This window comes from Manihot esculenta, chromosome 4 (assembly GCF_001659605.2).
Source record: "Manihot esculenta cultivar AM560-2 chromosome 4, M.esculenta_v8, whole genome shotgun sequence".
NCBI lineage: Eukaryota > Viridiplantae > Streptophyta > Magnoliopsida > Malpighiales > Euphorbiaceae > Manihot > Manihot esculenta.
In genome coordinates, this window is record NC_035164.2 from 7023281 (window position 1) to 7047483 (window position 24203).

General features: G+C 32.8%; 1 protein-coding gene across 1 annotated transcript; it reads left to right on the top strand.

Moving 5' to 3' along the window:
* The first annotated feature begins 972 nt into the window (after positions 1–972).
* Positions 973–24203, top strand: LOC110613136 (isoleucine--tRNA ligase, cytoplasmic). Its single transcript, XM_021754100.2, has 27 exons — positions 973–1598; positions 1926–1991; positions 2096–2239; positions 2936–3147; positions 3728–3893; positions 7845–7958; positions 9341–9438; positions 10761–10839; positions 12044–12202; positions 12385–12474; positions 13060–13193; positions 13610–13769; positions 13949–14032; positions 14161–14373; positions 14536–14661; positions 16270–16407; positions 16803–16906; positions 17030–17093; positions 18972–19060; positions 19152–19293; positions 21522–21585; positions 21669–21736; positions 22054–22176; positions 22680–22745; positions 23258–23369; positions 23525–23616; positions 23711–24203. The coding sequence occupies exons 1-27, from the start codon at positions 1065–1067 to the stop codon at positions 23813–23815; spliced, it is 3546 nt and encodes a 1181-aa protein (XP_021609792.1). The 5' UTR covers positions 973–1064; the 3' UTR covers positions 23816–24203.

Below are 24203 nucleotides of genomic sequence, written 5' to 3' on the forward strand. Positions count from 1 at the left end.
ATTTTAATATGATTGATTCTAATTAAAATTTAAAATAAAAAACCCAATATTTTTAAAACAACTGCAATATCAAAACTAGTTGAATTATTTTTAAATTATTTCTTCAAGCGATATCATTTTTTTTTTCAACCAATAACTTATGTCGCATGAAAATACAATGCCGAAGTAGTTCATAGTCCATTTATATTGCGCTGCAGGCCAAGTAACTAACAACGGCCACGTCTATTCTAAAGTCCAAATCCGGCTACGTTATTCCGGCGGAATTTTACCCATTGACCACCCGACCCGCTTATGCTTCGACCCCGATTTGCCTGTCTTATTGCAAGAAGCTCAGCTCAAATATGACTCTGGCGTTGTCCTGATACGTCTGGCCAGGGGCGGTTCCAATTTGAAATAGGGGATTTGATTTATTTTTGAAACAAACTGAAATTGGTTCGATTTAATAATTATTGGAGACAGTTTTAATTTTTTAATAATTTTAATCTGATGTTAGTTTGATTTTAAAGTGATTATAGTTTTATTTTTTATAATTCTGATTTTGATTTCAATTAAATTTAAAATTTAAATTTAAAAAAATTTAAAAATAATTTTTTATAAAATATTAAAAAATAAATATAAATTTTAAATATTATTAAATATGTATTTTATTAAATAAGTAAATTATATAAAATATATCATTATATATGATATAAAAAATAAAATAATATTATATTTAAATGTAAATAATTTTTTTATAAGTTAAAAATAAATTTAAATTTAATTATTTAATAATTTAATTTAATTGTATGTTAATTTGAGTGATTTATTTTGAAAATAAAACAATCAAACCAAAAGTGAATCGAATTGAAATAACCGGTTTCTATTTGCAGGAAAGGGACGGTAACAGGCATTCTGAGGTTCAGGTCCGGTTTGCGGTCCGAACCGGATCGTGGCCATGTCGCGTTGTCCATAAGCCTTGCAATCCTAAACCCTTTTGCCTTTCATTTCTATTTCTTCATTTCTTCTCCGCCACCATCTTCTCTCTCAAAAACCCTACCTCTCATTTCCTCTCCCTCCGTCGCTCAATGGAGGAAGTCTGCGAAGGGAAGGAATTTTCTTTCCCCGGCCATGAGGAAAAGATCCTTTCTTTCTGGTCTGAAATCAAAGCCTTTGAGACCCAATTGTCCCGCACTGAATCCCTCCCAGAGTACATCTTTTACGATGGTCCTCCTTTTGCTACCGGTCTTCCTCACTACGGTCACATTCTCGCCGGCACTATCAAGGACATTGTCACCCGCTACCAGACCATGAGGGGCCACCATGTTACTCGTCGCTTCGGCTGGGATTGCCACGGTTTGCCTGTGGAGAATGAGATCGATCGGAAATTGGGGATCAAGAGGAGAGATGAGGTGTTGAAAATGGGGATTGATAAGTATAATGAGGAGTGTAGGAGTATTGTGACGAGGTATGTTGAAGAGTGGGAGAAGGTGATCACGAGGACGGGGAGGTGGATTGATTTTAGGAATGATTATAAGACTATGGATTTGAAGTTTATGGAGAGTGTTTGGTGGGTTTTTTCTCAGCTTTATGAGAAGGGTCTGGTCTATAAGGGTTTCAAGGTTAGTTCCTCTGTAATTTGAGCTAGTTACTGGAGATTAGTGTTGTTATATTATGATTATTCTTCCTCTGTTTTCACTTTTGGTAGTTGGTATTTTTTAGATAAATGTATAAAGTCTTCAAATGGATTATTGTTTGGATTATTTCTGTCCATAATTGGATTGTGAATGCTATACTATCAGGTTTATAGTTGGATTTAGAAGTTGATTTTTTTAAAATTTCTTTTATCGAGGTGTAAAAAACAAGATCTTTTGGGCGGCCATTTATTTTCTTGATTAGATTTTTTTGAAACAGCTTTAGTTTATTATGTTGATGCTGTTTTTATACAGGTCATGCCATACAGTACTGGTTGCAAAACTGTGCTGTCTAACTTTGAAGCTGGTCAGAATTACAAGGTCTGTAACTGGCACAATATTTGATGCCAAGTTGAATTCTTGCCATTTTATTCTGTAAGTGTTATTATTCCCTTTTAACTCATAACACCATTCTAATAACACAGGATGTCCCTGACCCTGAGATAATGGTGTCATTTCCAATTATCGATGATCCCCATAATGCATCCTTTGTGGCTTGGACAACAACCCCGTGGACACTTCCTAGCAATCTTGCTCTTTGTGTTAATGGAAATTTTGACTATGTGAAGGTCAGTTATTTTATATTTCTTGTTGATCTGGTTTGTTTGAAAATACTGATTCAACTATTCACTGTATCTTTCCAGTTGAAAATTTTTGTCTTTGATTTCTTGATGATCTGGTTTGAAAATACTGATTCAACTATGCAGCGTATCTTTCCAGTTGAAAATTGATTTAGGCTGCAAATTATCTGAATATGAGACGGTTATATGGATTATTATGATATATAATCTTAAATTGAATGCATGCGACACAGTTGTTTGTTTTCTTTCACTTCTTTCCTGGTTGATTTTGCTCCTTTTGGGTTTTGAACTGGAGACTTCACAACTCAATAGACAGCTTACATTGAGTTGAAGCTCATGTTTTCTTTTATTAGTTCTTTGATGATTGAATTAGGGCAAATTGCTTGAGCTCTATAACAAACTGTGTTAAGGCATGAGGTTAGCTTGCATGTGGCTTTGAAATATTAGAGCATGAAGTCACAAGTCATATATTTTGTTTACTATTTTTTTTTTAAATTATAAACTGATTCACTAAACAATAACTTTTTTATTTGATGCAATGAAGGAATCTTATTCCTTGTCTCAAAAAAAAAGGAGAAAGAATAAGAAATCAGTCTGTTCATGTTATAAACTAATTAGCAGATAAACTTTTTGGAATTTTGTAAAAATGCTGAATGTGCTGGTACTTGAAATTGAAAAACACAGGTCCGTAACAAGTATACTGGAAAAGTCTTCGTGGTTGCTGAATCTAGGCTGTCAGTTCTTCCTGTCGAGAAACCAAAATCAAGTGTGGCAAATGGACCTGCTGGTGATTCGAAGACATCAAATTCTAAAACTAAGGGTGGAAAATCTGAAAACTTGATGGATTCATATGATTTGTTAGAGAAAGTCAAGGGTAATGAACTGTTGAAGAAAAGGTGAGTTACACTGTTTTGTGCACTTCTGAATAACTTGAACCTGTAAAATAAGCAGTTCCTTTCATCCTTTAGATCACGTCATGTATGTAGTAAACTATAAGAATTTTAATAGAATTTGATTTGTCTGATTTTTTTGGATGAAACTTGGAAACTACATCTGGAATATAATTAATTTACAGCAGTTATAATTTGATTAGAATGCAGCATACTGCATCACCTCCCATTATTTTCTTGACTAAGACTTCTAAATGATATTTCTGAGTTTTGGGATTGAACAAATATGTTTAAGCTACTGAAATTAAATTCTGCAAAGTGAAAAGATTTCAAAAAAAAAAGATTGAGTTGAATAGAATTTACTTGAACTGAGTTCCTTGCTTTGAAGTTTTCTTCAAACAGGCTTTTTAAGATGTTCTCTCCTATTATTGGTATTTTTCCTTTGAAACTTTATCTGTATAAATGTTTAATTGGTTGAATTTATAATGATAACTATATATGGATCTGTTGCTGCTCTTGTGGAAATGTATATGCTGTTGAATGGGTTGTTTTGGATAGTGTTAATTTTGTAAGTGTAAGCTTGCAGGTATGAACCATTGTTTAATTACTTCTCAGAGTTCTCTGACACGGCTTTTAGAGTTGTTGCGGACAATTATGTGACTGATGATAGTGGTACGGGAATTGTTCATTGTGCTCCTGCATTTGGTGAAGACGATTATCGTGTTTGCATTGAAAATCAAATAATCAATAAGGTTTGTGTTAATATGCTATAAACTTGTGCCGAGTTATGTGATTGTGAGCTTCCAAGTGAATTCTGTTTGCTTTCTTCTTGAATGATCAGAAGCCAGAGATGTAGAATAGTTGGCATAATCTTTACTTATTCCTGTCAAATGGTGTACCATAGTTATGTAACTCCTACAAATGCTGGGCAGTTATGGGAATAAATGCATGGGCTGGCTCAATGGCTTGTGCTCTCTGAGGTGCCAAAACATAAGGCATTAGTGCTGTGTCTGGGAGGGAGGTGAGGGGGAGAGAAAATGGGGCTGTGGGGCCTACGTATTAAAATACAAATATGTGGGGTTCACATACCATTCTATCCCCATTCTATTTCCCCCTTTCACAAATACAGCATGAGGCAAAGAGCAACTAAGCTCAGTTTATACAATTAAAATGCCAGTTGGAAGTGCTCTTCCCCTCCCCCCCCCCCCCCCCCCCCCCCCCCCTCTTTTTCCCCCTTTCCTTTGCTTTTTCTGATTCATGTTTTTGATCTGTGTGATTCTATGCTATAGTATTTTTTTTTTTTTTAAATTTATGCATCTGTGCTGCATTGCTACATGGATGTTTTGTTAGAACTGATTGGTGCTGGATGCGTAGACATGGGACATACATAATTGCTCTACTATTTCTTTTTAGGTTGTCTTTTCCCCTCAAACCTTTCATGTCCTGGTTGAATATTTTCTTCCTGGGAATATTTACTTTTAATTAATATATTTTTACTGTTTACACATATATTATTACATAGTTGTGAAGGCATGCCTTGGGTGCAAGGCACACCAGGTCCAAGGGTCTGCATCTGAAACTCAAAAGGCAGGCAGTGTAACTGAGGTGCGTGCCTGCTGGCTGAGGTGAGGAGGCCCAATAGGGGTGTCATTTGATCGGTTGATCCAAACTAGACCGAAATAACTGAATCTGAACTTGAAAATATACGAGAACTAAACCGAAACGAATCGAATCAAGATACAACAAAAACTGAATCGGTCTGAACTGAAAATTTGAGTTCATCGGTTTCACTCCCTTAGTCCCAGGTACTTTCACGTTCTGCAGCAACATCAACCAATAATAATTGAACAGTAGTGTAGAACTGTGAATCAACAAAATATATACAAACAAAATCCAATACATGTCTGAACCAAATTGAAATAACTGAAAACCAAAATTTGAAATATGAGAGCCAAACCGAACCGAACCAAAATACATAGAAACCCAAATCAGTCCTAACTGAAAAATTTCATTTACAATTTCAAACAATAATAATTCAATAGTAGAACTGAAGATCACAAAATATATATATATAATACGCATTACACACTTCAAAGAGATAAAGGTCAACAAATTTTGAACAAAATAAGATATGAGAACCAAACTGAACCAAAATACATGGAAAGCCAAACTGGTCCAAACTGAAAATTTGAATTCATCGGTTTCACTTCTCTCCCTTTGTGCCAGGTACTTTCATATTCCACAACTTCTACCAATAATTTCAATAGTAGAACTGAAGATATACAATATATACACACACACACACACATATGTGTGTATATATGTGCGTGTATAGTGTGTGTGTGTGTGTGTGTGTGTGTGTGTATTACAGCATACATGCTTCAAAAAAATAAAGGTCAACAAATTTTCCACAAAATAAGATCTGTCTTAGATGTTAAACAAAACCCACATGCAAATAAAGCAAAGAAGACCTGAAATTGTTCTCCCAGTTTTAAATCAAACAGCCTGCTCCTTCGTATCAATTTCAAGAAAATAACCACAGATTACAATATGCATGGAGTTGTAATCCCAAATAAGACCCAATGAAGTGACTCACCTCTGTCCAGAAGAAATCAATGGTTGACGAGAGGGGACTGACAGCATCCATGTGAGGCAAGGTTGACAGCAGACACATGAAAGAAGACCGCCATGAGAATTTGTGATGGTGAGGATAACAAGCAATCCTGCAATCCCTTGATGGAGGGCAGTTGATGCCAAACAAATTCTTACACCATGTGATGAGGAGGAAAAGTGGGATGCATGTGGCAGGTCTGAATTAAGGATGTCAAACTTGCTTTTCTTACCTAGAATCAGTGCAGGGGCTGTAAAATCAGATCGCGAGATGAAATTGTAAAACTCATTTAAAATACATTTTAAAGAAATAATTTTATATATGTATATATCATCACTTTTTAAACGTCAAAGTTATTAAAAAAATTTCTAATGTATTTTTAAGTATGCTATTCTATATATTTTAAATGCATTATTTTTTGTCAAATTATTAATATGAGAATAATTAAAATTATACTTACACAAATGTATATATTTAAACTTCAAAATTGAAAATATCTATCAGTTGTTCAACTTTGAAAGATGTAAATACAAATAATAAACATATTTGATGAATAATATACAGATTAGATTAGATTATATGTGCTATAGTAACAATATAACAAAAGTATTATATGTGCGATAGTAACAATATAACAAAAGTATTAAAAAATATTACAACAGATGTGCAAGATAATTGTAATACCATAAGTAATAGTCATTACTATATTTCAAAAATTTCAAAAACCTAGAAATGGTGTTAAAATAAATAAATGACACTGATTTTGATAAATTGAAAGGTAATATTTTAAAGTTTTAAAATTTCAAATATATAAAATCGTAAAGTCCTAGAATCATTAGCAGGTAAAAATCGTTTAATTTTCAAATGTGATTTTATTATTTAGAATTGCAATTTAGCTTAATTTTACTTGATTTCGTTTTTATATACGTTGACTCATTTTAGTGACTTTAAAATCATAAGGTCGTAAGATTGTACAAGTCAGCTCTCGATTTTAACAGCTTAATATGAATAGCATAGATTGAGGAGCTGAGGAGCCAAGGAGGGGTAGAAGTATGGTTGAGGGAGATGGGATTGAGGGACTAAGATTGATCTGGTGGGGGTTGTTGATTCGTTTAAAAGTAAGGGCCTGGGGAGGTAGATGGATTGAGAGTGAGGGAGAAGTAGATAGGACTGAGAGTCAGGGAGACTGGGTCTTGTAGCATGTTATTCTCATTCATTTTCTTCTTATCGTTTCATGCATGAGAGTGAAACAATGTAGAACAGAAGGTTAGCAAGTTCGGTTGTTTTTTTTATGGAATTAACCGGGTCGAATCAAATTGAAACCAATGTTATTTAAAATATTAACCAAATTGAAACCGAAATATGAATTGATAAAACAACCTCTATCCCTAGGATCTTGTCGGAACACCTCTCCTAGGTTCCACTGCAGCTGATCTTTCAATTTCTGTCTTTCATTTTCTGGGATGCACAACTTTTGCACCTTATATTGTTTTCCTCCTGCCTTGTATGATTCTTTTTTGTTTTTCTCTGTCCTACTCTTGGCTACAGTATGCTTTTATTCTGCTCAATCTTTTATATTTATTTTTATTTGTGACCTTCTTTTCTTAGAATTGTAAAATTAACACATTTTTGACTCTTTTTATTCTCTATTCTGATAAATATTTAAAATCAACTCCCTATATGGGAATTTGATTTCCTCGTATAGAGATGTTGGAAAGGCATATCTTGATTGGTGCACTGATATGGTTTTGTGACAAATTTTAATTAATAACCATTCTATTCTCTATTCTTGTCAAATTTTAGTCTTTTTGTATTGTGAGTGTATGTTCAATTTTTTCAAGGTATTTAACTTTATTTATGTTTAATTGGTGATCATTTTGCTTGCTTAAGATTTATTCTATAGAAATTATTAAATTCTTTCAAATTGTTCCGATAGAATGGATGTCTTTGTTTTTCATGTACAGGTTATTAGTTTCTTTAATGATATGAAATTAAACAATATTGAATTTTTATATGTTTCTTTTTGTTTTTGCTGACCTTTTGGCACCTGTAAAAACTATGATTTATTTACTTGTATTTTGTTGGGTTTCAGGGAGAAAATTTGATTGTAGCAGTTGATGATGATGGCTGCTTTACAGAGAGAATCACTGATTTCAGTGGTCGCTATGTTAAGGATGCAGACAAGGATATCATTGAAAATGTAAAGGTGAGGCTTTTTCTTACTCGCAACTACTTTAACTTTTGCCATTATTAAAGATCATTTAGTAGTGTACTAATTATATGAATGGTTATTTGAGTCCCAATAGTTACAGATGGTGGGTGATGTCATTGATTTTGTTCTTTTTTTATTTTTATTTTTTATTGTTTATGGTTAGTATATAGAAAATAACCCCTGGACTGTAGCCTTATTAATTTTGCTTATCTTTTCATTTTGTTAGTCCTTTACAAGTACATCTTTGAGGGTTTCAATTACAGAGTTCTAAAACTGGTTAGGAATTAGAAATACATAAGATAAGATATTGAATAAAATCTGTGTACCTCTTCTTGCTCACTTGCTTACTGATAGAAACGCTTCTCCAAATTGCTCAGTGTCTTTGACGGTGTAACAGGCTTCTATGAAATCCATATATCAATGATCTCAACTACTGTCTTTGTAATTTCCTATCAATATCAAGGTTGAGGAATTGATGAGGGAAGATGAACTTACACATAGACAACAAATAATTTGTAAACGATATTTAACATATTTGAATGTGTTATGAAAAACACTATCATCACTCCATATTCTTGGAATTGCTTTCCACACTAAACATCAATCGTATATAACCCTTTCAGAAATCGCAAGCACTATTATCCATAACTTGGACTATTATCCATAACTTAGAAATACTTGTGCAAATTGCTCAATATTCTCAATAGCAGCAAGCCCTCTACATATGTCAATGATCACAGGTGCTGATGAGTACCTATCAACTTCAATCGCTTTAGTAAGGTCGAAGGATTGGCAAATAAGAGACAAAAAGCAAAGAACTTGCTGCTGGAGGTTCATAGAAGAATAAAAACTGGAAATCGAGTTAGAGGATTGAGTTTGGAATTGGGAATCAGTGGGAAAGAGAGACGGGAAGGGAAAAAAATAATGAAGTGCAGAAGGAAATTGTGTAAAGGAGCTGAAAATTCCAAAAAGGACAAGGTGAGGGAGAGAAAAGAATGTAAAAAGTAAAAGAGAAAGCTCTTATTTGGTCTTACCTGTGGAGATTTCAGGTAATTTTGCAGTGTGTGTGTGAGAATGAGACACATAAGATGCTTATGTCACCTGTTTGCTATTCATTGTCTTTCTATATCTTGTTCTTTAAAAATTTATTTTGCATTTAACACATAGCTCTTGTTTTGGATGGACCTAATCAAGGCTATGCATGTAACACTTAGAAGAGTTCTCATACAGATTTTGTACATCAATAGGAATTGCAACAATTTAAAAGAGGGAGGGGGCTTAAAAACTAGGCTTTTTTGAGTAATTAAATCTGCTGCTATTTATTTGCCTTTGATATTTTTTTATTTATTTATCAAATACTTTTTGTTATGGCTTAGGCAAGAGGCAGGCTTGTTAAGTCTGGTAGCTACACTCACTCCTATCCCTTTTGTTGGAGGTCAGATACTCCTCTTATTTATAGAGCTGTTCCAAGCTGGTAAGCTTTCTTTCTGTAATTTTATTTTTCTTAATTATAATGTCATTTAGCTGTTCATTTATTTTGTGAAACCACCTAGGTGCCTGTCAAAATCTTTCAGTGTGTCTTAGAATTATCAAGTACTTATGTGAGTTGAAATTTTTAATACTCATCTTTGACATTCTAACCTGATATTGTGGCAAAAAATAAGAGAGAGATGGAACAAAATTGTAGTCAGTACTCAAGTCTTCCTATGTTGCGAATGTCTGTTGTGGTTAGTCTGAAGCCTGAAAATTCAGTGTTATACTTGGGGTGTTTCTGTGCACTTTATTCACTTGTTTCAACTTGGAATATTTTAATTATTACAGTTTGAGAACAGTTTTTCTTTTAATCAACTTACATGATTGCATTTCTTTAATCAGTATACTTCTGTATTTAAATAAAGATAAGGAAATTGGCCATCTTCATCCTGAATTGCATGAACAGGATTTGAAACATGAATGCTAAAGAGAAACCAATATTTGAAAGGTTAAAGAACCAAAAAAACAAATTGCTTCCCTTAACAATTTTTGAAAAATATATATATATTTTTTATCAATTGCAGCCATGAAGGTTTAATAGCAATTATAGCCAATTTAGTGACTGGGAATTAGAAAAATAATATCCTTGTATTTTTAATGATTTTAATAATATGAAATGTTAATCTCCCAAAAAGATACACTTTCACTATATTATATAATGGCTGATAATTTAAAAGAAATATTTTTTCTTGGAAAAAAAAGAATTTGAGAAAAATTTTAGATTATTACTAGATTGAATGAAGTAAATTTGATATTTTCCTATATATAGGCTTTGCATTGACATTTCGAAAGGCTAAAAACAAATTGGTAATAATTGTTATCAATGTTGAAAATCATGGTCGCAATTGATAAAATTGAACTGATTGGCAAAAATTGAGAATTGTGCAAAGGATGTAAGTATATATTTTTGGATCATTTCACCTGATTAGTTGATTGTCACCGTTACTTGTTTGTCACCGTTACTTGTTTCTATGAGATTCTTGCAGACTAATCAAGTTGGAGTGGATGGATTGTTTGTATAAATTTGCTTTCCAAGTTCATTGCTAATTTTTTTCCACCTTTGAGGTTTTTAGATCTTGAATTTATTTCCTAATATGAATGTGTTTGTTTTTGTTTTCTGTGAGCTTCACTTGAAGATGATTATGTTATCAGATCAATAAATAATAATGGATATATATGTTCTGCATTCTTTTTTGCTTATAGATGGCTCTGTGATTTTTCTGGTAAATTCTAACTTAGGTGATTGCTAAATTCTATATATAGGTTTGTTAGAGTGGAAGATTTAAAAGCCAAATTGCTAGAAAACAACAAACAGACATATTGGGTTCCTGATTATGTAAAGGTTAGAATTCTTTTTCCACCTATTCCCTTCTATTTGTGCAAGGCATTTTTATTCTATTCTTTTGTGCTTTTTGCCATGTTTTATATAATTTATCATTTTAACCTTTTCATTTGAAGGTATAGTCTTATATGGCTGATTCTAAAATGGGGAAAAAAATGAGATCTGATGTTTAGATATTCTCTAAAGTTGAAGCTCAATTGAACTATTTCAAAAATTTAAAGCCCAAATTGTATTATTGAATTTGCTGGACTTTCTTAATCAGGCTCCATAATTTTGGCTCTGAAAAATGACTCACCCGAGTTGGGGAAATAACAGTGTAAAGTTATAAGTTTCACGTAAAATATATTGATGTAAATTAAGAAATCATAAAATATAGTTCTGTAATTCTTTTATGAAAAATGGTTCTGGAAGACAATTTAAATCAATTTTAATTGAATTTGTTTGAGAACAACTGAAATGCACTTTTTCAGTTTGATAATTCGGTTTGAACCAAATAATCTCAATCTGACCTACTGGAGCTTTGTTTTGCAAATAAATCCCTTGATAAAACAAGTTTGAAATTTTCTTCAGGCTTTATTATTGTTGTAGTAAGCTAAATGGTGTTCTGATGCTTCTTAATTTTGTGTAGTTGCTCAAGTATTTGTGGTAAGTGATGGCACTCTCAATTGTATAGTTTCTGTGGGTAGTGTCTGCTTAAGTTAAACTCTGATGCTTTCTTTTGGAAGGGAAGGAGGATGAAACAAACTGTGATTACATACAAGTTAGATGGCATTCTTTCTTTAAATGCATCTGACAGATATTATTGGCTAGATACATTTCCTTCCTTTATACTTATCATGGTCTGTGAGCATTAATTTTCCAATTTCTTAATCTAAACAGCTATATTTGGAAGCCCAAGGATAGGTCATGATTTACGCTAAAAAGTGATCTCTTTGCCACTATGTGCTTAATATGAAAAGTAGAATTTCAGAAATGCTTGGGATAGAATATGTGTGGTTTGGTGCCTTGAGAAATATGGTGACTTGTGTGCGTGTTTCCTTGTTTCTTTTCTTTTAGTTTTCATTAGCCTGTTGCTTTTCATTTTTATTTTAAATGAGAAAAAAGTTTACTATCTTTGTATAGTTGACTGCTATTTCCTAAAATTGGTGACTTATGTTTTGATGGAACACTTAGGTTTAGTGTTTTCTTTTTGTGTTAATTGCAGGAAAAACGGTTCCACAACTGGCTTGAAAATGCAAGAGACTGGGCTGTTAGTAGAAGTCGATTTTGGGGGACTCCTCTTCCTGTATGGACCAGTGAGGATGGTGAAGAAATAGTTGTCGTGGATTCTGTTGCTAAGCTTGAAAAGCTTGCTGGTGTTAAGGTCTAGTCTCTGTCCTCCTCTGCGATGCAATAATATGATATTTCTTGCCTTCTTGGTTATAGCTAATAAATCTTGTAGCATACATTTGAACATGCTTCTCAGGTGCAGATTTTTTTATATTTTAAACTTAATTTTGGTTTATATTATTATGCATTTTGTTGTATATATTCTCCATTTTGCAGGTTTTTGATCTTCATCGGCACAATATTGATCACATAACTATTCCATCTAATCGTGGTTCTGAATTTGGTGTGCTTCGACGTGTAGATGATGTAAGTTTTTACATCTGGGTTTTTCAGTTTTCAAATTTTTGGGTAATGCCCTATTTTACTATCAAATATTGAACAGTCACAACATTTTAAAGTTCTTATTCTGACCGAAAATATCTAAATAAGATTCATATGTGGGGTAATAAGTAAGTTTAGTTCGTGTCCTTGTTGATAACATATTGTTTGTATTGATCCCCGTAGGTAATTATACTTATTTCTACTTCACCCAGTGGAAAGAACAATAACATTTCTATTTTGACAACCCCCTGCACCCCTCCATCCCCACCCATACCCTTTTTTGTCTGAAAATTGAATGATAAATTCTTCTCGCATTTTTCCATCAGAAAGTTTGGCTGCTTACAAAATAAAGTCTTTCTATATCTTCTTGATAGCTGATTTCTGGGTTTGGTGGGTATGAGTACAGTGAAGTAGGCTTTACTACATATCTATATATAGCATTGGTTCATTTTGATAATTCTTCATTGGTTGGCTTTAATTCCTTGCATATTCACTTATATAGATAATATTTATGCCATATTTCAAAATTTGAGTTTTGCAATGACATTGATGCATGGTTTGTTGTTGCAGGTATTTGATTGTTGGTTTGAGAGTGGTTCAATGCCTTATGCTTATATTCATTACCCATTTGAGAATGTTGAGCTTTTTGAGAAAAATTTTCCCGGGCAATTTATTGCTGAAGGGCTAGATCAAACTCGTGGATGGTGGGTTCCTAACTTTTAGATCTCTACTCCATGTATATAGCACATAGTATTTTGACTCTTTAGTCTTAACCCCAAATTATCTATTTTTGCAAGTCCAACCGGGAGAAACATACCATGTTCAATACTCATATGGCGCTTATGATCTTTTGTCAATTATTTCAAATTTTGTGGTGTAAAAACATGCCTTGATCATTGCCAGCATGAAAGAGAAGATACATGGATCTATGGTCCACAAGATCATACTATGAGAATTTTACTTATGTTTCATTGATAATCTCCTGGATTATGTTTTCTGATAATCTTGTTGTTCTAGAGAACTTGAATTCCTAAGGGATATCTGGTCTGTTTGTTTTACTGGAGATGCTGAGAGTCAATTTTCCAAAGGGAATAACTCAACAACCCATTTTCCGTTGTAGGTTCTATACTCTTATGGTGTTGTCTACTGCATTGTTTGGGAAGCCTGCATTCAGGAATCTTGTTTGCAATGGACTTGTCCTGGCAGAGGATGGAAAAAAGATGAGTAAAAAATTGAAAAACTATCCATCACCAATGGAGGTCATCAATGATTATGGAGCTGTAAGTCTACAGAGAAAATGTGATCTCTGTCAAATACTACATCCCATACTTATAATTTCTCATTATGGCCTTTTATTTTTAGGAACCAACTTGCTTGTTCTTGTTTATCCTCTGTAGTTGGCTAGCATTTTCTGTTCATTCTCATTAAGGTCTATGTATTAACCTTCTCTTATATCCAGGATGCTTTACGATTATACCTTATAAACTCTCCAGTTGTACGTGCTGAAACCTTGCGATTCAAAAAGGATGGAGTTTATGGTGTTGTGAGTATTTTTTTTTTTTTCTATACAGTTCTGTATTGGCTTTTGCATTCAAGGGAACAAAATTAATTCTCTCCCTCTGTCTCTTGTTAAAATATTCATCTGGGTATCCAATACTTCATTGTTTTTAGGTCAAAGATGTCTTCCTTCCATGGTATAATGCATATAGGTTCTTAGTACAGAATGCTAAGAGGCTTGAGGTTGAAGGGCTTGCACCATTCTCTCCTGTTGATTTTGGAAAACTTAAAAATTCATCTAATGTGTTAGATCAGTGGATCAATTCAGCCACTCAGAGTCTTGTTCATTTTGTCCGCCAAGAAATGGATGCATACCGACTTTACACGGTTAGCTTCCTTTAAGCCATTATTCTGCTGTTATCATCTGTAGTTTCTTAGATAGCATATTGATAACTGTGTTAAACCTTAAAAGCTCAATAAGGCGCTTAATGTATAATTTCTCATGTGCGATGGCATATGTGTGCATTCTTCTATATGTATCATTTGCAGGTGGTTCCATATCTCTTGAAGTTTCTTGACAACCTCACAAACATATATGTGCGATTCAACCGCAAGAGATTAAAAGGTCGTACAGGGGAAGAAGATTGCCGAACTGCTCTCTCAACTCTTTACAGTGTATGTCTATACCTATTTTTGTATCTCATTGCTTAATGTTACCATTAGACTGCTTGGTGCATGCTATTGATTATTTATCTTTCAGCATGCTTCAGTTATGATAACTGGTACTTGATTATGTCTACCAAAATATAATTTTCTTATGTTTTATTGTTTATACTTCTTCCTTTTTGGTATGCATTTTTTTTAGTTGATCATGCTGCATTGTTGTTTGGATTTTCTTTGGGTGTGGTAAAGAGTAATTTCTAATATGCAATTAAATTTTCATGCCTGAGTAGTGATTTAAATGGAAACCATGTCAATGCCATGTCATTTTGTTGAACTGCTTAGATGGTTAAACATTGCACTAGTGGGAGAACACCTTTTAATCCTTGTTCCTTTGGTTGTACTCCTGCTCCATCTTGTGGTGTCCCATATCCATATCAATTTTTTTTTCTTTGTGCAGAAATTGGCAGAAAGAATGTGGACTGGTTTAGTTTTTTTGAACATAACTTGATACTGAAATTTAAATAAGTAAACTTGAATTTGATTGTTATATTATTATTATTATTATTACTATTACTATTACTTTTTTCAAGTTCGAGAAGGTAAATATGTCTTGAAATCAGAGCGGAGTATGTTGAGGGATCTGAACTAAATGAAGGGATGGGAATTAATGTACTTATGAACAATTACGAACTTGGGAAGCCTGAGAAAATGCTTGCAGGTTTACCTTGGTTTTATTTGTTTGGCCGAAAGAACACCACTTGTAGAGCAAGAGAAGAGTTTTGTTAATCTAGTTAAAGTTATTCTAATTGAAATCTGTTTTCCTAGTTGAGGTAGGAAAGGCATTGGTTTGTTATTCAGTCTATTGAAGCCAATTGCATGACATGAAGGAAATGCAACTTTAGCAGTAAGTGCACACTGCCAAAATGGGTTCAGGGGGTGAATTGGCATTATTGCAAATATAGAGTTGGACTTTTTATTTTTGATTTCTGTTTTGTGAAGTTTGATGAAGCTTAGTAAATTATGTGGGTGGTGAAATTACTCTCTCGTATGGTCATATTACTCCACTGAGCATTAGTCTGAAACTGGTTTGAGTTATTTGTGTCATCGTTCCTAAAACCCTGTCTATGCCTCTTTTGTCACATTTCCATGAGATTTTTAATATTTTGGTATGATAAGTGTCATCTCAAGCAGTTTTTAGGCCCATCTTTTCCCTCTTTCATTCAATCTCCATTATTCTGCCTCACATATCCAAATTCCTATATTGTATATGGTTGACCCAAATTTCCTTGTTAGTTATTACTTTCTGTTAATGCAGCTCCTCTGCCTTTTCTTGAATTTTTTTTTGTTCCATTCTATCATCTCTTTGAGAGACAATTACATCATCTCTGTCCAGGCAGTTTGGCTACAATTAATAATACTATTTGGATATTTTTCAAAAGTTACAATCTCATTCCACCATTTATCACCAGCTGCACTAAGCTTATTCTCCCCAGCTATTTTATGGATAAGAGATTTTTTTCTCTTTTCCTTCTTTGCTTGGTATGATAATAATTATACTATTTTGAATATGATGGTTGGTTATTCTGTTATTGATGAGACATAACTTTGAGTTGGTTTCAGGTGCTTTTGACATCATGTAAGGTGATGTCGCCATTCACACCATTCTTTACAGAAGTGCTATATCAAAACATGCGGAAAGTTTCTACTGGAGCAGAGGAAAGCATTCACTACTGCAGTTTTCCTCAAGAAGAGGGAGAGGTATTATCAAACTTCTTCTGTTTGAAAAGTCTAGTATGTTTTGGAAACCCGACTATTTTTGGTCAACTTTGATTTAAAGGTTTCATTTTCATTTTAATTTTGGAAAGCTTCTTTTGTGAAATTGGAGTTCTCCAATCTCATGAAAGTTTTCATTTTTATTTTGTAAATCATTTATTTATAAATAAATTACTGAATTTACATCATATATGATCTCATTTGACCTTAATTGATTTCTTGAATTTACAACTAAAATTTATATCTTATTTGGAGTTGAAAATTTTTTTTCTCTCTCATCAATTTAGGGATTTAGCCTGAATAGATTTATAATGTACAAATATCTTTGTGACCAAGTAAATGGTATTTTTCTCCCTCATGTTCTTCCAATGGCATTTCAGAGGGATGAAAGAATTGAACGAAGTGTTTCAAGGATGACGACTGTAATTGATCTTGCACGTAATATCCGTGAGCGGCACAACAAACCTCTGAAATCACCACTGAGGTGCATATAACTCTATGTTGTTTATTTATCTCTTTAGTTACTGTATATATAGATAGATATATTTTGCCTTAATTCTTTCCTGGTTCATTATTTTGATCATATTATGCTTTTTACAAACTGCAGGGAGATGATAGTTGTTCATCCTGATGCAGACTTCCTTGATGACATAGCTGGAAAATTAAAGGAGGTTTGTGAATAAAATAGCCAGCCCATTTGCTTCTTGTTCATAAATGATTCCTAGTTATGAACTAATTATGGTTCTTTATGGTCATTTGTCTAGTTGTCTTTCTGATAGATGCTATTCTCTACATAGCTGATTTTCCTACTGTGTTCCAATTGTCGGTTAATGGTTGTTCACTATTCTTGTTGCCTTGGCTGTTAACTATCTTTCTATATTTAAGGATATTCTTCCCGCCAACCCCCACCCACCAACTAAATTGCTTGATATTACATGCATCTGCTTTGCCCTTTGCTTTTGGTCATACAACTTTTATTAATATTTTGAATAATTCACAAATTAGAGTTAAAAGAGGTTTGTTTTACCTTTTGGATGCAATGGAGAACTGATAAGCACCCAAATAGTTGATTTGTCTATTTCATGAACTCCTTAGGGTGCATTTATTTATAGAAAATAGTTTTCTATTTTCCATTTTCTTCAGAAAATAAAGAAAAAAAGGAAAAAAGCGTTCACTTGCAATAATAAAAAGTAGTTTTCTAGCTAAAAAAATCATAATTTTCCAAATTAATCATTTGATAATATATTCAAAATTGTTTTACTTTTAAAATATTTTACTTTATATTATTTATTGTTATTTTATAATAATAATATATAATTAATTTATAATTATAAATAAATATATTTAATAATAATTTAATTTTAATTAAAAATATGTTATAATATAATTTTTAATTATAAGAGGATAATTGTTTTCCATTTGGAAAATAATTAGAAAACAAAAACCTTATTATAGAGGAAAATAACTTAAAATTGTTGTTCAAATCATAGAAATTGGAAAACTAGAAAACTAGTTTTCCAATTTTTAATTTGGAGAACCGGCACACATTAACACGAAACTTCATTTTCTAGTTCTGTTAGAAAATTTTTCCAAAAAACTACTCTAGTTTTCTATAATTGAACAATCTTTTAGAAAGGCATTTCATAGCTAATAGGTGCCATATTAACTGCATTTGCAATCAAATCAAATTTAGAGCCCTTCTCATTTGCCGATAGCTGATGAAGTTCTATTTTTTATTTTTATTCAGACCACATTATTCTTTTGATATTTATTAATTATAAATTCTTTTCCATATTAATTTTATATTTCAATAACTTATTTAGAATTATAAAATATATAAATATAAAAAAATTATAAATAATAATTAAATTAGTTAAACTTTTTATTCTTATACGATAAATACATATATAATAATTTATTATATAAGTAGTATAGTAAATTATTGTATATGTGTATTTCAATAATAAAGTAAATAATATGATATCTACTTTTATTATTTCAATATAAGCTGTATCCAATAAATATAGTTTCAGTGCTGTTTTTTTTTCACTTTGATGTGGAATTGGTTTCAAATAGAGCTAAATCACAAAACCCGCCCGCCGCCCCCCCCCCAAAAAAAAAAAAAAAAAAAAAAAAAAACACTACTTTGGGATTAAAGCTTACTTGTCTTGCTGATTTTTTCACTTTGGCAAAATGAGTATGAGTAGAACATCTACCTTCATGTGTCCTTGCATGGTGCAAAGCTGGCTTAGGCCATTAGAATTACTTTATTTCATTTTTGATGGAATCTTGAAACACTTGCTATTGAGTTTTTGCTGTTCCAATGGAAAATCAGAATTTTTTTTTTGGTGCATCAAATAAAATGCGGGAATTTTGGATACAAGATTGTTGCTTAGCTTAGGATGCAAATTTCAGTAGTTTTCATGAAGTTTATAGTTGGCTGCTGTTAATGGTGTGATATGGTTTATGCGCTTTGATTCTGGTTAAATTAGCTCTGTTTTTATTGTTTGTTTCAGCTTTATGATTGATGTGTTGTTTTTGCATGTTAGTATGTGCTGGAGGAACTAAATGTGAGATCTCTAGTCCCATGTATTGATACTCTGAAGTACTCTTCTCTGCGTGCAGAGCCAGAGTTTAGGTATGCAAATTGGTTTTTTTTTCCCCCTTTTTCAGGGTGTATGTTCCTGCTCTGTCCTTGCATTAATTTTCTTTTGGTTATTTTCTTCTAGTGTGCTTGGTAAACGACTTGGAAAATCAATGGGTATTGTTGCCAAAGAAATTAAAGCAATGTCTCAGAAAGATATCTTAGCATTTGAGGAAGCTGGAGAAGTTACTATTGCTTCACACACTCTAAAGCTGGCTGATATCAAGGTGCTTATTTTCTTGCTCTTTTAATCTGTTACATTCTACTTATTTGTACTTTATCCTTATAAACAATTTGCATCATGAATCTGCATACTCTCTTTACATATGTTGGAATCGATGCGATTTGTCCTTAATTCATAGGTTCTGATTATGAGAAATCATGTGGTTGATTAGCAAAGTCATTGACTTGATTAATGCTTGTAGTGAGAAGTTATTTATGAGACGCCATATAAATCTTGTACCATCTATTATAAATATGGGTTCTTATGTATTATGTAAACACACACACAAGTGAATGAAATGTAACTTCTTAAAGTTGTGTTAGGAGAGGCTCTTCATAGCCAACCCGCGATAGTCCTCCCCTTGTTATTTTCTTTCATTTTTTCTATCATTTTAAATTTCAACATGGTATTAGAACCTAGATTTTGAGTCTCAACTCTCAAAGCTTTTTTTTTTTTCTCCCATATTCTCCTTTGTTCTTTGTTTCAGCCTAGGGTTTGAGTCCTAAAGTTAGTTTTCTCCTAGATTCTCCTTTATTTTAATCTAATGTTTCAATCCCGAAGCTCTTTTCTCTCTTCTTCTTCTTCTTCTTTTTTTTTTTTTTTTTTTTTTTCCCTCTTTTCCTCCTTTGTTCTCCTTTTCATTTGCGCGGAGGGATTAACTCCCAAACATGGTTTTAAAAATAACATGGCCGTTATATAACGGTTTTTGGGGAGGCCATAACCCCGTTATGCAACGGCACTCCCAGATTTGCAGGCGTAACGGTTAAGACCGTTATGTAACAGTGACAGCAATTACTAGTAATTGAAATTCTTTTTATCCTTACTCTTTTGTCCCCTATTTTCATTTCATTAGTTTCTACACTTTTCAGCAACTTCAAAGGTTATATTTTTTAAGTTTTCTCTTCCCTTTCTCTTTTAAATTTCAATCTTCTCTGCATATTTCTCATATAAGCTTAGATCCATCATAAATTACTGTATTTTCAAGTTTATTTCTTTTAAAAAGTTGATTAAATTTTATGTATTTTAGTTTTTATTTGTTGTTTTTTTCCTTTTATAAAATTTTTTTTATGGATTAAAATGTTAATTTTGAGTTAAAATTATTTTTTGAGCTATTAATTTACTTGATCAATCTATAAAAGTTATGTTGGTTTTCTTATTTTAATCTATATGATGTTTAATTTAATTTAAATAATCTATACTTCATGTATTTGTGTTTATTATGCATTTGTATATATTGTTCTGAATTAAATCTAATCAATATCATTTCATTTATGAACTTTGCAAATTTTTTTAAAAAATTTACGTAGCGTTAGGCCGTTACCGTTACGTTACAGCCGTTATAGACTTGTTTCTATTACTTGCGATCATGAACGCGGCCGCGACCGCTATTTAAAACCATGGTCCCAAAGCTATTTTTTCCCAAATTTCTCTTCTTCTACATGGTATCCAGTTTTTTCTTCTTTTCTTTTCTTTTTTATAATTAAAAAAACCCTTAATGATGGATCCATAATTTAAACAAAAAATCTCATGAAGGAGTGCTAGAATTGATGAGATTTTCCCTTAATTCATAGGGTGTGATTATTGTGAAATCGATTGGCAAAACCATAGCTTAATCATTGACTTAATAATGCTTGTATTAAGAAGCGATTTATGGGATGTCATTTAAATTTTTTATCTTCCATTAAAAATGTGGAACCTTGTTTTTGACATAATTGATTAAAATGCAACTCTGAGGTTTTGTCCATGGAGGTTTTCAGCAGCTGAACCATGTAAATCCTTTTATTGTCATCATTCTAAATTTGAACAATATGGCTGGTGTCACTTAAATTATAAAAACTCAAAAGTTTTTTGTGGAAATAAAAAAATGGGATTAATTTCTCTGTGACGAGATTTTTTACTGATAACATCTGTGGACATTCCATATCGAGGCCCATGTCATGTTAAATTATATTGGGCAGTGCTTTGCAACTTTCTTACTAAGATCGTTTGTCTATATTGTTGTCTACGTGCAGATGTATGCTTCCATTATTTTCCTTTTTGTCCTTTTGGGATTCTGTGTCTCAGTTTTATGTGCATGTTTAGTAAGATTGAGGTTTTAGAATCCCTTATGCTGGATATTATCACCTCCTTGATTCTTATGAAACCCTCAGTTTTATCTCTTTAATTGAATAGCTTTATTCCTTTTAACAAGGTTGGGATACTAATCTGATGTCTCATTTTAATGGACTTAAGGTTGTTCGAGAATTCAAACGTCCTGATGGTTTGACTGAGAAGGAGATAGATGCTGCTGGAGATGGTAGTAGTTAGTGATTGATGCATTTACAGCATTTTATGGCTCAGGTTTACATGTCTCATGTTTTTGGTGTTTAAATGTTTTAGGTGACGTTTTGGTGATTATGGATTTGCGTCCAGATGAATCATTGTATGAGGCTGGTGTTGCTCGTGAGGTATGTAGCAAATTTGTCTGATGTGAATTCTTCAATTTTGTGAAATACTTCTTTTTATTTTCTTGTGCAGGGTTGTAAATTAAATTTATTTTCTATTCTATATTTTCTATTAACTCCTTCCCTCAAAAATCTCCTCCCCCCTTTCTTCATCTAAAAGTGTTTGCAAAACTGAAATAGCAATATTTGTGTCTGGGATTTTGTTTTAAAAAAAAATTCCATGCTCTTTCATTTTACTTTGCTATGCATCCATCTTATTATTGTTTATCAAAGATCTCTGCTTTCTTTTGAATGGATTGGCTGAACCTGGTCCATGGCAGGTTGTTAATAGAATTCAGAAGTTACGGAAAAAAATTGCCCTTGAACCCACAGATGTGGTGGATGTTTATATTGAATCTTTGGATGAAGATAAGACAAAGTTAGAACGGGTTCTGAAATCACAGGTATTGTCTTTGTCTGTATGCATACACATGCATATACTGCATGTATCCCTCAATATGTGGTCTTGGGAATCAGATTAAATTGTATGTACGGTTTGTTTTCGGATCCATGTGTTTTTACTCTATTCCCCTTAGGTAAGTTTTGGTGAGGTAGCATTTTTTTGCACTTTACATGGCTATGTACTGTTACATTTTCCAATTATGCGATGCTTGTGCATAGCTGTTAACCTGTTGTGGTAGTTTCTGCCTATTCAGATCTATGTACTTTGGGATATAGGGTATAGGCACACGTCTTATGTGGCCATTTCGTGGATCTTTAACTTTGTTTATGTTGAAAGGTCTTTTTGCTGTGTTTAATACATCATTACTCTCTGGGCCTGCTGCTGCATTACATATCTGAAATGCAAAAATTGTATCTTCCTGGTGTCACTCTGTATCTTTACAAAATCAGGCTGCCCATTCTCTGTCAGACATTTGTAATTGCTCATAGCTATCTTTACATGCAGGAACAATATGTTCGGGATGCAATTGGATCTCCATTACTATCCTCCAACCTGATGCCACCACAAGCGGTAAGCTGTGTTGAATGAAGCACATTTTTTAGTTTTGAGTTATCTCCTCTTTTTTTCATGCTATTAATTCAATCTAATAATAAATTGAAAGAGCATCATCACAGAGGGACCTAAATATTTAAAAATATGACCAAATTGTCGTAAGTATTGACTAATTTCCATTGGTTTTTGGGTTAATGTTTCAAACTGTCACAAGCTAGTAAACTTTTTTCAATTTCTTTTTTTGAACCGACTCGACTCGAGTAAATATGTATGCCAATCTGATCTTTTAAGCATGGGTTATCTTTTTTTTTTTTTTTTTTTTTTTTTTTTTTTTCGGTTGTGAATTTAATCCTTTATCAATTTGATCCAAAAGAAGAAAAAGATATTATTATAGAAATTGTATTCAAGTGTTTAATTTCCCAACATATAAGTTTATAAACAGGTCCACAGCATAGAGGGAGAAGAATTATATGCATGCATTTTTTATCAAGAATTTTATTTTCCATATAACTCATATATTTGAATGGCAGGTTGTAATTGGGGAAGAGAGTTACCATCAGATATATGAATTGTCTTTCACCATTTACTTGGCTAGGGCTGCTTTAGTATTCAAATCAGATGCAATTCTAGCGTTATATGCGGGTAACTTTATTTGTCTTCTGCCCACCTCTTCTCACTACCCACTACTGATAGTCTCTCTCTTTAGTATGTGCCTTGGTCTTTTTCACCAGAAGCAAGCCATTTCTGGGTGTTCTCTTCTCCCTCATCCTGTTCCTGAAGTTGATAAATGATTGCAGGAAATACAAAATTTGCACAAGGTCTGGAAACTTACCTGTTATCTAGGGATCATTCTAATTTGAGATCAGAATTTCAGCTTAGAAATGGCAAGGTTAGTTTTTTGCTTTACCATAGCATATTTCAGACAACCATAGCAATCAGATTTAGTACGTCTCATCGAACTTCCTCATTCTTGCTTTCTCCAGATAACTGTTGATTGCATTGAAAATCAGCCTGCTGCAGATGTGTTACTTGGAGAACATTTATTTTTGACTGTTGGGGACTACTTTTTAAGAACAAGAAGTGGGTAAACTGATTCCTATATGATTGATACTATAAATCCGTCCCCCTTAAAAAAAGGGGGAATTCTAGTTCGGATTTCTTGCATTTGTTAAAGAGTACAGAAGACACTGATTCCAGAATCCTGCCACAAAATAAAGTTGCAGGGGAGGTATAGTCATTTGTTTTAATGTACAGATGCGGATAATTAAGTAGACGCCTCGTGATTAATTTTATTTCACGTAGTATAGAATACCAAAGCCATATTACATTGTCCCTGGTCTGTTTTGATGTTTTATGTAAGACATAGCAAAACATGAAATTTGCAACTAGAGAAATTTGTATGTTAAGAAAGAAGAGGATGAAGTTGATGTGTTTGCGCGAGTTAAGAGGATGGGGCAGACTGCAAAGATGGATTGA